Source organism: Trichoderma gamsii (genome assembly GCF_001481775.2).
Source record: "Trichoderma gamsii strain T6085 chromosome Unknown Scaffold_44.2, whole genome shotgun sequence".
In the NCBI taxonomy this organism is placed as follows: domain Eukaryota; kingdom Fungi; phylum Ascomycota; class Sordariomycetes; order Hypocreales; family Hypocreaceae; genus Trichoderma; species Trichoderma gamsii.
Genome location: NW_020171381.1, coordinates 110475 through 124147, shown reverse-complemented (window position 1 = coordinate 124147; position 13673 = coordinate 110475). Strand labels below are relative to the sequence as shown.

Here is a 13673-nt window from a genome sequence, read left to right as displayed (position 1 = left end):
AGGAGAGAGAGGTGAGACGCGGGGGTGGTTGCTGAGCCCCTTGGGTTCGGGACGCTCCGTAAGGGGGATTGATTACTTACAGCGAAGAGATTTATAAAGAATTACACTGCTGACGGAGTGCTAGGCAAGGTAGCTTACATGACACCTTGATGGATATGTTACTTGCCTGTAGCTTCAGGATGGTTGGATTCAGCGATTCTCATGCATATGCCGGCTGGAAGAGGCTGCAGCTCAGGGCCTGCCTGTCATGTCGCGGCCATGCAGTTTCAGCACCATGCACCTCGCATCTAGCTCGCTCTACCTGCCAGTGACCCCCGTCACCAATGCAAGCACGACACAGAGTGCAGGTATCGGCCAGGTTCCTGCGCTAGCGCCTCCCCTCTTTTTTACTTGGTCCTCTGCCGCTGCGCGCAAATCAAATTCCATCTCTGGAGAGAGAGTCCTTGGCTTTTGGGTCGCCAAGTTAAGAGACGGGGTGTATGCGACGATGTGCGGGGCGAAGCATGTGCGCGTAGCAGAGTGTTTCGATACGGCGATTCCGGTAATCATTAAAAAGAAATCCATGAGCGCTGCAAAAGCTCAAAGAGCTACTGGTACATACATGCAAGTACCTAAGGTACCTACCTACCTAGGTACCTACCAGTTTGATCGTGTACCCGTGCAAACACGAGTCATCTCACGCTTTGCCCGTATCTAGTACGCATTGTCCAGACCTCTTACACTCTTACACTCTTATACACCTTCCACTTACACTCGTTGCACAGCCGAGGACGAGACACGCGCTGGTTGTTTCGTGGCCTGTGGCTCAGCAGCACCAAAGAAAAGTATTTGCAATTACACAAAAAGAAGAGAAACAAGAAGAACAACAGTTTCTTGTACCTGTCGCCTCGCTTCCCTCTCCAGGTATCTTTCATTGTGGCGCTGCGCTGTTGGGATCCCAGAAGCGCCTTGTTTAGCAGCTCGTCATTGCGTCAACCCCAGCAGGCGACGCTGCAGTGTCTCTGATCTATTTCCCCCTCCCCACCACCCACAGACGCCATCTTTTGCGTGCCTCTGATCGTCCGCCCACGTCTGTCGTCACTCGCTAGGTCGTGCGAGGCGAAACCTTGGCCAGGCGCGAGCTTGGCTGCGCATCCCAGTATTAAGAGCAAACTATAATTATTTGGCTTGCTTTACTTTCTGCTTCTTTTTAGTTGTTGCTCATTTACCCTGGATTCTTGCTCTGTTTTTGGCTCAGCTCTACTAAGCAAGCTCAGCTCAGCTCGGCTCAGCTCTTTTTCCTTCTCTCCTCTCCTCTCCTCCTCCTCTCCCTCCAATATCGTCATGGATTACCCGCCTCAGACTCAGGGATTGACACCTCATCCCGCCGATCTGAATCCGCCTCCAGCACTCAATTCCTACCAACAGCCGCTGCACTCGCAATCGCAGCGCCATCTATCCGGCTCACCCTATTCCCAGAGATCACGACGACCGCTGTCCTACCAGCCGCAACCCACATACCTCGACGCCGGCGGACGCTCGAATACTTCATCGCCTCACCGACGCCAGAGTCCCGTTCCTGGCCGCTTCACCGAGGAGTGGGACGCCAGCCAGCGCGGCAGCTCGATCCTCGACAATCGCCGCGGCCGCGATTCGCCCGTCATGTCCTCGTCTGGAGCAGGGCCGGCCGCCATTGGAACGGCGGCCATGCAGCGCTCCAGCTCGGTCAACAGCTACTCAGCCGGCGATGACCGCGGTCATCCGCAGAGGGGCAACACGCTAAAGAAGAAGGCCTCAATGCGACGCAGCGGCACTGGCAGCTTGGTACGATCCAGCAGCCGGCGCAGCGCACGAGCGGGCAGCGTCAAGAGCCTCATGCTCCAGACTGCCGACGCCGACGAGCTCCAAAGCCCATTCTATTGCCCTGTACCAACGACCGGCAATCCCACCGATGTCCTTGCCGCCAGATTTCAGAGTTAGTTACTTTCCCTCTTCTTCCCTTCTCTCATACCTTGCATTGGGCCTTGGCGCAATCCCATTTGTTAGGACGTAAGCAGCGTGTTTTCATCCGATGCTAATGTCATGCGACAACAACAGCCTGGAGGAAAATTTTGAAGGATCTTATTGCGTATTACCGCGAAATCCAATCTCACTACGAGCAAAAGGCAAAATCAATCACCAAGCTGTCCAGTGTCTCAAACAATACTGCGACCCCCGCTTCATTTCTCCAAACTGCCGGAATCGACGATGCCCTACAAATGATTCGCACCTATAATAAGACGGCCCTCCAAGAGGCTACAAAGGCGAAAGAGATTGAAGAAGATGTCATCCTAGCCCTTACAGGCTTGAGAAGTGATTTGCAACAGAAAATTAAAGAAATCAAGCACCTAGCTGGCGACTTCAAAAACAACGTTGAGAAAGAGAAAGAGGCTACCGGCAGAGCCGTCAAGGCTCTGTCTGAAGTCCTGGGAAAGTCCGAGATGGACTCTTCCAACACGACCGGCAAGCAAGATCCCTACCTTCTTAGACTGGCTGTCGATCGCCAGATTGAGCGCCAAATCGAAGAAGAAAACTACCTGCATCAGGCCTATCTCAACCTCGAGGGCTCTGGGCGTGAGCTAGAGTCCATCATTGTAGGCGAGATTCAAAAGGCATACAATGCCTACGCCGGCATCCTCAAGCGCGAAGCAGAAAATGCTCTCGATCTTGTCGGAGAGCTGCGCGACGGACCCATTTCTATGCCTAAAGATCAAGAATGGGAGCATTTCGTTTCCAACGACAACAGAGTGGTTAACCCCAACATCCCTTTGCGCTCCGTTGAACAGATTCATTATCCTGGACAGGACCATTTCTCTGCACAAGAGATCCGTGCCGGGCTATTGGAGCGCAAAAGTAAATACTTGAAGAGTTATACAGCCGGGTGGTAAGTTTTGAGTTTTTTTTGCACTCTAATCTGTCGACATTGGTTCTAACAACACGTTAGGTATGTGCTTTCAACAACGCATCTGCACGAATTCAAGTCGGCAGACAAAGCGCAAGCTCCCATCATGTCCCTCTATCTACCGGACCAGAAACTGGGATCCCGCTCAAGCGAAGGAGGCCCATCGAATAAATTCCTCCTCAAAGGCCGACAAACTGGATCTATGCACCGAGGGCACACTTGGGTATTCCGGGCCGAGAGCCATGATACGATGATGGCTTGGTACGACGATATCAAGGCACTGACAGAGACATCATCGGAAGAGCGAATTGCATTTGTACGATCCCATTCAAGGAGAAGCACGAGTCAGTCGTCACATCGATCAGTCAGCAGCAACGAGCTCGACGAGGAAGACGAGCCGCCCTTCCAAGCAACTGAGCAGGACGTCCTCGCAGAACCCCGATCGGAATCGCGACGACCCCAACCAGGTGGGCGGTTCCCATCTGACATCCAAGTCAATGCCCAACGAGGCTTACAGGTGCCTCACTCTCCATCTAGTGCCGGATCCAGCCAGGTGGCGTCGCCAAATGCCCAGGTAATTGCTGCCGCGACCGCCATCCCAGGAACGGCCACGAATGCCTATTCGCCGGAATATCATACACACTACGATGAGAACCATCCCGACTACGGCCAGAGAGGCGAGACTCCCATGAATGAAATGCATGCACAGGCAGTCATTGCCAACCATGAGGCTCAAGTCGATGGTGTCAACCCTTATACAAGCGAGCCGCTGGACCAGGGCAACCAGCGTAATGTCTACGGAGCACCAGCCTTTATTCCCGGCACCCGCCAGCCAGTAATCCCCAATGGTTATCCCGGCGAAAAGTCTCTGAACCATGATCACCAGGCCGTAGGGGGACCCCATGATGCTGCTAGGGTCAATGGTGCCGCAGGAGGTGTTGAGATGCAAGAGATCAACGGTGGCCACTATACCAACGTTGGAGGCGCCAGGGAAGGACATGTTAACAGTGTCAACCCGAACACGATCCCCAGATCTGAGACTCAGACAGACGCGGGTGGCTTGCAAGCTCTTCCAGGCCAGGGAGAGGGTGCAGTGCCAACCACTGCCAATCCCGCGTACCGAGCAGTCAAGGATATGTCTGTTTCAAACCTACCGATGCCAGGCAGTTTCCCTTAGGGTAAAAAGCGAAGGTCTATATGATTTTCCTTCTAGTCATTTTTTTTTTGTTATCAGTCCAAAACCAAAAAATGGGTACACGTCACTTTATTTGGATACCATTTCTTTTTTTGAGCCATGTTTTATGTTTTGTATCAGTCAGTATCTCGCATGCTGAATGTGTGAAGGGAGGGTTATGGCGGGGACAAAGCAACGCTGTTGCGTGAGATGTGGGCGTCTTTGTATGCTGTCTTTATTTATATCTTGTCTCCGGACTTGTTTGGACTCGTCATGTTGATTCAATTTGTTTTTGACTTGGCTTTGTGTTTTCTTTGGACGGCATCGCTCTTTATCACTCGTTAGGTATATCCGTAGCTCACCACACGTGGTCTAGCTAGCACTTTTTGTTTTTGAATTGATGGAACGAAATGTATCTAAGCGCAATTAAAAAAAATGATGGTTTCTGTGAATCTTGAGTCAATTTGATGCCACAAGTAATCACCTCGAAACAGCAAAAGACAGCCAAGACTCACCATCAAAGCTGAGCGAGTTCACCAGACCGCAGGTCCATGTACCAAGGTATCCCAGCCCCACGTCGTGAAAAAAGACCCGCTCAAATGTTATTCCGCACCACCCAATCAGACGCTCCCAATCGAACAAGCTTCTTCAACCAAAGCCTGGGCTTCGGAAAATTTCAACGAAAAGAAAAAAAAAAAAAGTCCTACGAAGAGAGGAAAAAACGGACGAGCGTCACTCCAAACGACAATTGGCCTCTTCCTTCCGACCAGCGCATACCTTTTTCGTCCCTCGTTCGCCGGCCGGTTAAAGTCTAAATTAAAAACAAGCAACAAATCTCATAAATCCGCAAACATGTCCTTCCGAGGCGGTGGTCGTGGTGGTGGTCGTGGAGGAGCTGGTGGCTTTCGAGGTGGACGTGGAGGTTTCCAGCAGAGGGACATGGGCCCGCCTGCGTCGGTTCTAGGTATGGCGAAGACTCTTTCTTTCTCATGGAACTTCTTTTTTTATTTTTCTCCTTTTGCTTTTTTTGGTCTCTCAATTGAGGGTGAAAGAGGATATTGCGACTCTTCTGATCCCATGCTCTTTCCTTCCGAAAAGGCTAGAATTGGAGCACTGCAAAAAAAGATTGCAGTCCCAAAAAATGGGAAAAGAAGAATGAAGTCATAAAGTTACTTCAAATCTAGAAGAGATAATGCTAACCGTAAAACCACACAGAAATGGGCAAATTCATCCACGCCTGCGAAGGCGAAATGGTCTGCGAATCCATCAACCCCAAAGTCCCCCACTTCAACGCCCAAATCTTCCTCGAGAACAAGACGGCCGTCGGTAAAGTCGACGAGGTCCTCGGCCCCATCAACCAGGTCTTCTTCACCATCAAGCCCTCCGAGGGCATCCAGGCCGCCTCCTTCAAGGAGGGCGACAAGTTCTACATTGCCCCCGAGAAGCTGCTGCCCCTCGAGAAGTTCCTGCCCAAGCCCAAGCCCCCTCCCGGCGCGCCCAAGCCCAAGCGCGCTGGCGGTGCGTCCCGTGGTGGTCCTCGCGGCGGCGGTCGCGGCGGCTTCTCTCGTGGTGGACGCGGCGGTGCTGGTGGTGGTTTCGGCGGCCGTGGCGGCCGTGGTGGAAGCGGTGGTTTCTCTCGCGGCGGCGGTCGTGGAGGTCCTCGTGGTGGAAGCGGTGGCTTTTCCAGGGGCGGTGCCGGCGGCAGAGGACGTGGCGGCTTCAGCAGGGGTGGCAGCTGGTAAAGCAAGAGAAATGGGAAAACTTTTAGAATCCATGGTGATCATACCAATGCCATTTCCTCTATTCTAAAACTCAGCGGCAGCAGGGAACTTTCCCCTCTCCACGAATGGAAATAAAGGGATAACAGGGCGGCGGGGATCGATCTTTGGCTTGAATAAAAGGGGAGGGAAGAAGATGTTTTATATGTACAAAGGGCTTTTTTCACGGCGTTTTTTTACTGGTTCGGTTTATTCCTCCGTCGTACCTGAATTTAGTTTTATCTCGTCATTCTTCGGTTTCCCTCCCCTTTTTTTCTTTCCTGTTTGTCACACAATTGTCACTTTCAAAAGATCTTGGCATAATGGCAAATCTCATGAGGTAGCTCCAAAGAGAGTCTACTATCAACTTAGGGATGGCGAAGAATTTATATACGAGAAAGAATTAAGTCTTTTCAAAACAAGAATACTACAAACGCAACCTAAGCGTAGGCAAACATGACATGTGATCACTCAAAATTATCCACGGTAATGTCAAGAAATAATAAGACTATCTGGGGGGTATCATAACCTCTGTTACTAGGCCATATAGACCATGTTCTCCTCCTCAAGACTATCAAGTGGTCCAAAACTTCAATCGAATGGATAATCGATTAATGGAATCAGAAAAAGAAAGAAGGAAAGCCCATCCCCTAGAGTATAACGTGTATCTTTATGCGAGGTGCTCGCCAAATAGTTACCCAACTGAACAAAGTCTGAACAATTTCGTGATGCGCCAACTCATTGATCATGAACCATACAAGACCATTAGCCCTCTAACCCCATTTGCCACAGCCGCATATCCAGCGAGACCAAGTATGAAAAAGTAGAGCCACCGCTCACGACGCCCAAATCCGTTGCCGATTTATGGCTTTGGTATGCGTATCGTCCTGCTGGTCATCAAGCAGCCGTGAATGACGAACAAGAGCACGATGGGGTGGAACTCGAGCGATGTACCAGTGAACAGGGTGCCAAAGGGGATGCTCTCCAAGATCCAGCCTTTCTGCAGCCAGTAAGCCATGAGGGCATCCAAACCCAGTGACGTCGGAATGGGCGTTCCCTCAAAGTACTTGCTCTTGCCAGTGGCATCCTTGGGCAGAACAGCGACGGTAACATTGAAGCGGGCAAGTCTGGTCAATCCACACAGAACAAAGAAGGCGAGACCAAGTTTATCGGCAGAGGTTCGAAGGCCAAGGGAGAAGGCCACCATAGCGGGAGCAACGCCGAAAGAGACCTGCAAGAAATGAGGCGTTAGTGTATCTGTTGACTTCCGTTGACGGCAATAGGGCACTGGACATCAGCTGTCGCAGCAAAAAAGGAACATACCAAATCAGCAAGGGAATCCAGCTCTTGTCCCATCAGGCTGCTCTTCTTCCTCCATCGAGCCACCGTGCCATCAAGAGCGTCGAAGAAAAAGCCAAAGGGCAAGAACACCAGCGCCCACCACAGGTGATCGTCCCTCTTGGCAGGCTCCAGGCAGGAGTGTAGGGACGAGAATATCGACATGACACCGCAGAAGCCTATGCAAGAATCACATGCATCGTTAGCCCATCTTGGTCCGTCTCGCCAGTCAAAAGTCGCCAAAGGAACAAGGGATAGGGGGAACCCACCATTCAGAAGAGTAATGAGATCTGCGAGGTGCATGGCTCGTACCAGCGAGAAGTGGCCCACGTCTGCAGAGAGAAGCATCTTTTGCTTGTCAATTGCTGCAATCAGAGGAGAGAAAGAGAGATCCATTAGCATCTGAGTTTGTCCGCGGCACCAGCAACTGGGAAACCTCCGTACCTGGTTGGTTCTGGGGCGACAGCTCTCTCGAGGTAGGGCCATTGGTGGCCGCCGAGGCAGCGCTGGGTCGTCTTGACATGGTTGAGAGTTGCAGAGTGCGTGCAGATCGAAGTCTCAGCAAGAGAGGCTTTTCGGCCGTTGACTCGGTTCTAGCAGTATGCGGAAATAGTCGTGACAAAAAGATATAAAAAAAAAAAAGCGAGCAAAAACCTCGGCTGAAGTGGAGATAATAAAGAAGATAAGAAAAGAAAGGGCAGTTTTTCTTCAAAAAGAAGACACCCGTCTGTTTGATTGCGAGTATTCGGTGAGAATATTGGTAGCGGTGTTGATGTCTGAGAACAAAGCAAGGAAGAGGAAGAAAAAAAAGAAGACACGAGGGGCTGTTACTCGCTACAAGATGCTCGAGCTGCAGTTGACATGGGAGGTACGTTTTAGCTTAACCTGCCTTTTCTCCTTAGGGTGGCGCTGCCGCCGTTAATGCACAGCCTACCAGCCTGCCTTGTGGCTTTTTTCTCTCTTTGTCTTCCCCAGCTAGTAAGTGCCGAGCTGCCACATAACAGCAGCTGTATCATATACTACTGGCCAATGTTGTAAATGCTGTAAATGCTCTTCAAAGCCGTTGGAGTTATTCAGCCATCTGTTAGGCGCTTAAGTCTCTTGTCTGTACATTTTCAGCATCTAGTCATGGCAGCACAAAGCAGGCACCTGTAGTCATAAATGTCTGATGTCAGTGATGCAATGCACGCACTACGCGCCTAACTGATGCACAGGTCCAGCTGCCTTAGTAAGATGACGATGACATGCTACAAGCTTTGATGTGAGTGGTTGAGTGGGGATGCCGTCATCAATTTTTTGAAACCTTTGCCCTGTTTTGGGGGCTGAAAAGCACAGCAGCGATCGATTCACAGCAAATCTCTCTTTCTCCAAGTTGGCGTTCACGTGATGCTTCACTATACAGCTGACCCGTAATATCACATGGAAATGATCACGACCTCGAGTAGTTGCTGCCTTTGAGACACGCTTGTGATTCAAAGATTAGACTTCTGTGACTTATAGGTAGTTGCAGCATTGCTCTTGGTTCGAGGCGAAATGAGTTGTGATGGAGTGCAGCAGCGAGACATTGCAGTTTAACAGTCCATATAAACTTACACATAGTGAAATTAAAATCACACAAAATAAACACATTTAGTCAGATCAGGCTGGATGAGATTGTGGAGTAGCTAGATGCAAGTACATACTGTTAGAGTGTTATAGATCTTTCAGCTTATATCTTGGCGGACACCTATGTTATTAAATGTATAAGCGAGGCCAACCTGCACCAACAATCAGTAACCGAGAATTGTCATCATCACTTTGGACCCGTTTTGGGTTGCATCTTCTCAGTCTTAACGTAAAGGAGTTCTCCATGCTTGGATGCTCACCAATCAACGCCGGGAGGACTGCGTAGAGGAAGAATTTGCACGTTCTTTCTGTAACAGTTGTAAGTAACATGCAAATCAAAACTGCGTATATTCTAGTTTTGATTCCATCTCCATTAACCGTCCGACATCAAATGCCGCCTGATAATATAACTACTACCAATATATACTCTTCCCCTCTCCCCCTCTCCCGGCTTTACTGCTAAAGCTCCCAAAACATCACACCCACAATTTGTGCTGATCAGCTTTCTCAGCGGATATCTTCGGCATAATCCTAGAAACATATAACAAGTTCAAGGAAAGAGAAAAAAAGAAAAGAAAAAAAGTACCCCAAAAACGCCAGGCACGAGTTGGTCATCAAACCTGTGCCTCCTCTTGTACATCTTTTTTAAGACAGTGCAAAAGCGTCATTTTTGCTAGGATATTCATCCCCCTACTCTCCTCACCATCATCAATTAGTTGTGCGTTTGCTAAGTGCTGCGACTGAAAACCCAAGAAGCCGTCCAAGGTAAGCTAGGTCCAAATGCTCGGTTAATCCATAAATGAGATTGAAAATGCCTGAATTGTGTTTTTTCACTGCGTTTGAAAGTAAAACAGTGTTAATGCTTGATAAGGATCGAGAAGCCATCAAGCCATGGGCCACATGTGCCGGCAACACCGCAGATCGAATAGCCTCGAGGAGGCAACAGTGTGTGTCTGTGACGATAAAGTTAGAATTAACCTCATCGAATTCAGATGGGTGGGAGTATGCTTACGCAGAACCACCATGAGCTTTTCCAAACATGGCCGACTTTCTGCCGAGACTGGTCAAGAGCTGGATGCCATCGATCCAAAAGCCAGCTCTAACAACAAAACCAGTGAGGTACTCTCCGCGTCGAATATCTGTCGTAAAATTTTGCGGTTAGTATGAGAGATTGTGATGCTCTAGCTGCGTTGCCGTAAAAGTAGACTCACCAAATTCAAATGTATCGCCTCCCTCCTTGCCCCCCTTCTTGCCAAAGAGCTGCGTCGAGTTATCGTCGTATATGAACTCCAGTCCGTCCAACGCTGAACCGTGGTATATAATAACGCGAGACATTATTCTGTCCTGCTTCATGGCACTGGTAAAAATAGCCTCTTGGGGCTCGCTACCTTGCATCTTTGACTCCCCGAGGCTCTTGCATCGATAAGCCACTTTGCCACCAGGCAATTTAACTGATGATTCCTTTGATGCAAATGCTTTAAAGTCATCGATATCCAAAGAACCCCCGCCATGTGTTTTGATGGACACCTTTACCCGCCCCTTTCTCTTGGCATCAGGCAAGCGAGCCCGTAGGTCTTGATCAATCAAGGTCACTTGCCGCTGAATAGGATTATTGCTGTCCGGGATATACTCGATCCACGCTCGGCAAACATCATCTCCCTCTCCAAAGATCTCTATAAAGGAGATTCCAGTTTGTGCTACAGCCAAAACGTTGCCTCCGTCGATAGCAAAGGCCTGGACGCTTTCATCCGGGTTCACTGGAGGATCGCTAGGCAGCCGGAAAGCAGGATGAGCTCGGAAACGAAGGCAGTCTAGGCGATGCCAGCCACACTCATCAGCCTGTAGGGCCAAACCTCCCTTGGATTTGGTCCTAGTTGAGTATGCCTCGCGAGAGACAAAGCTTCGGTTGAGAACAACATAGTCCCTGAGCATGATGCCTCCTTCCTGGTGAGGGCATCCAAATAAGTGTCCCACCTCGTGTAGATGCGCGCCGATGCCAATGTTTGCAGACTCCCAAGAGCTTCCCGCCTCATTGCAGTCGTTAGCCACATGCGCAGTATCGGTTGGCGTGCAATCAGTGAAAGCCGGCACCACCTCTTCGAAAGAACTAGGGTAGCTGTGCATGCAGTGTGACCCGAAGATTCCCAATTGCAATTCGCCATGACCACCGCCAAGTGCAGCATGGCCTCGAATCGTCTTGACGTCCTTGTCCCAGTGGGCATCAAGCAGGAGAACCGCGACATACTGCTTCTGTCCAGGGAGGGGATTCAGATGCTTCTTCACCTCCTCACTAGCGATATTGAAAAGAGCATTCTTGTCTGTGGCCTTGTCGTACTGCTGTGCCTTGTTGAGGTCTTGCAGCTCGGCAACCGTCTTGTCAGACCGGATAATGTGAACACGGGCTTCAGATCTCATCGTCCCATTCTCCCTGTCGCGGTGATTGGCGGTGCCAGACATCCATTCCTCTTCGAATCGAAACGCCCGCCGACCAAGTTTTTGCCGAAACATCTGCTCCGCAGTGAAAGCCTGCCAAAGGTACGCTGCCATTCGAAATTTCTTGACAGCAGCTTCCAGCCCATTGCCTTCTATTTCGGCGCGCGAAGGCGTGGCGTCGAATGTTCCGGGAGAGTCCTTGCCTAAGAGGATGGCAAGCTGCAGCGGAGGAGCATTCAGCGAAGGCACCATGTGAAGAGTGAGATACGACACATGGATAGGGTTAGAGGATGAGCTATTGGCGAGCTTGGGGCTAGAAAATTCGAGACGGATTTTGTTGGGCCCAGGTTGTAGATAGACAAGAGCTTTGAAGTGAGAATCCCAGACGGGCCAGCTGGTTGGTGGAAATGCATCGTCGAGTCGACTGATAATGACGGTGCCGTCTAGGTGATTTTGCATAGCCTCTCCAATCGTGCCATGGATTAAAAGAACCTTTTGATACACCTAATCGAAAGAGATTAGCGTTTTCAAGGGCACAACGCTTGTATCAACTATACGGAGGAGAAGCAGCTCTGACGTCCAGATTTTACTAATGCAGAGCTAGTATAGCTACAAGCATTGCTTCAAGAAAGGAGGAAATCCAATTATGCTTGTGCAAAACATACCCAATTGTTGTCTGCAATATTTTGAACCCGAGGAGCATACTGAGATACAGGCAGGCTACTCCTACCATTCGGTGAAGGAGCTCCAAGGCCAGACATGCCCGAGACGCTGTATCGACTGGAGTTTCCACCAGGTGCCAGCATGGGTCGGCTTAGGCTGGTTGCAGGGTCTAACTGCTGATCCAGGGACGGCGGCGTTAGGGAGCCATTTGAAGGCGTGGTATCCGGGGTATCGTGGCTCAAAGCACCATCGCTAGACGTATCAATTGAGGTTTCGGTCCGGAAGCTTGCCCGTGATTGACGCCGCAGGCTTTTGAGAAAAGTAGGGGCCATGGCTGCCAAGTCCCAGTTGGAAGTGGAGGCAGAGGTGAAAGATTAAGGTGTCTTAGTTGATATATGCCAATTAAACCAGGCGGGCCGCTTTGTTCGGCAGGGAATTATTTGCTTGATTCTTTGTTTGCTTGTTCCTAGAGTGATTAGAATAGAGATCGTTGGTCAAATGAATGGTGGCCGAATAGCTGCGGTTGATATCTGAGCGAATGAAATTCCTAGCCGCGCCAAAATGAAGGGTTTGCCCCAAGCAGCGCGTTCGTTGAGATGAACTGCGAGGGCCAAAGACGTCGACTCCAGCACAGTTGTGAATCGCAAATATTCTTTGGTGATGATTGCGGTAATCCGTGATATAGAGAGTGTAAGAGGTAAAGCAGATGCTACAGTGTAGAGGCGTTGGATGTCCGCCCCTCAATTGCAGGTGGCTGATGTGTGTGCGCCAGTGGATGGATGCTGGCGCTCGGGGTAGAACCCAGCAGGTCTGATGCAGCGCAAGGAAATCGAGAACGTGGGATCGGCCCCAAGACGGAGTTTTCCAGGCAAGATCAAGTCGATGATTTCGAGCTCGATGGTAAGACAAAACAAGAGGGGAGATGAACCCGGCAGAAGTCTCGACCAGGTGCAAATCTGTAAGAGCGAGCGAGTGGACGGTAGGCGCTTTTCTGCCGTCTGCGGGAGCGATTGACAAAGATCAGCAGCTGGGCCAGACACGCATCACCAAGCAGTTTGTGATTGCAAGCAGCAGCACTATCTCGAGACTGGAGAGTCGTCAGATTATGGAGGAGGCACCAAAAAGGAAAAAGAAAAAGAAAAAGAAAAAGAAAAAGAAAAAGAAAAAGAAAAAGAAAAAGAAAAAGAAAGAGAAAGAAAAAAAAAAAGGAACCCAAAGGTCACCTAGACGAGATGGTCAGGAGAACGAAGGCCCAGGGAACAGGCTCCCCTACACGCCCCCATAGCCGGCACCGCATTGTTCGTTATTACAGCTCATTCACCAATTGCAAGGCTGCTACGTAGCATGGCTGCCGTGCGGAGCAGCTCTCCAGCTCCCGTATCCGCTGGGCTGCAGGCAGGGCCAAAAGCGAGCATCTCGGCCAAATTGCGCGCGAGGTCACAGCCGTATCGATGACGTCGCAGCGGGCTTGCGCGACCCAGTTTCGTTTGAAACCTTGAAGATTTTGACGGGTCTGGCATGGCCATTCATGCGCGGTGGGGATGCCGTGCTATTAGAGGATTGGCTAATTCGGCGTCAAGTGCCGTGGCACGCCAGTAGGAGGCTCGAGGTAACTTGATAGCGAAGGTTCAGATGCAAAAGCGGTCGCTAGCGCTGGTAAGCTGCAGCGGCTATTCATGTCATGTAAACGAGCTCCAATTTCTACAGCGGGTTTTTTACGGAGAGGGTGTGCTGTGCTGTTGAGGTGGTTCTGTGCCTTGTGAGGAGCAGACCTTACAGCTTT

At 50.3% G+C, this 13673-nt stretch overlaps 4 protein-coding genes across 4 annotated transcripts; 2 read left to right on the top strand and 2 right to left on the bottom strand.

Moving 5' to 3' along the window:
- Positions 1-1323: 1323 nt before the first annotated feature.
- TGAM01_v209275 (hypothetical protein) lies at positions 1324-4097 on the top strand (the record flags this gene model as incomplete). Its single annotated transcript, XM_018801920.1, has 3 exons — positions 1324-1954; positions 2077-2902; positions 2963-4097. 3 exons carry the CDS (start codon positions 1324-1326, stop codon positions 4095-4097), a joined length of 2592 nt encoding a protein of 863 aa, XP_018664745.1.
- An 849-nt stretch (positions 4098-4946) lies between these two features.
- TGAM01_v209274 (H/ACA ribonucleoprotein complex subunit 1) lies at positions 4947-5836 on the top strand (the record flags this gene model as incomplete). The annotated part of the gene is made up of 2 exons (XM_018801921.1): positions 4947-5058; positions 5310-5836. 2 exons carry the CDS (start codon positions 4947-4949, stop codon positions 5834-5836), a joined length of 639 nt encoding a protein of 212 aa, XP_018664746.1.
- Positions 5837-6713: 877 nt separating this feature from the next.
- On the bottom strand, positions 6714-7712 carry TGAM01_v209273 (CDP-diacylglycerol-serine O-phosphatidyltransferase; the record flags this gene model as incomplete). The annotated part of the gene is made up of 3 exons (XM_018801922.1): positions 6714-7082; positions 7175-7554; positions 7634-7712. 3 exons carry the CDS (start codon positions 7710-7712, stop codon positions 6714-6716), a joined length of 828 nt encoding a protein of 275 aa, XP_018664747.1.
- A 1938-nt stretch (positions 7713-9650) lies between these two features.
- Positions 9651-12222, bottom strand: TGAM01_v209272 (hypothetical protein; the record flags this gene model as incomplete). The annotated part of the gene is made up of 4 exons (XM_018801923.1): positions 9651-9747; positions 9807-9933; positions 10006-11731; positions 11893-12222. 4 exons carry the CDS (start codon positions 12220-12222, stop codon positions 9651-9653), a joined length of 2280 nt encoding a protein of 759 aa, XP_018664748.1.
- Positions 12223-13673: the final 1451 nt, after the last annotated feature.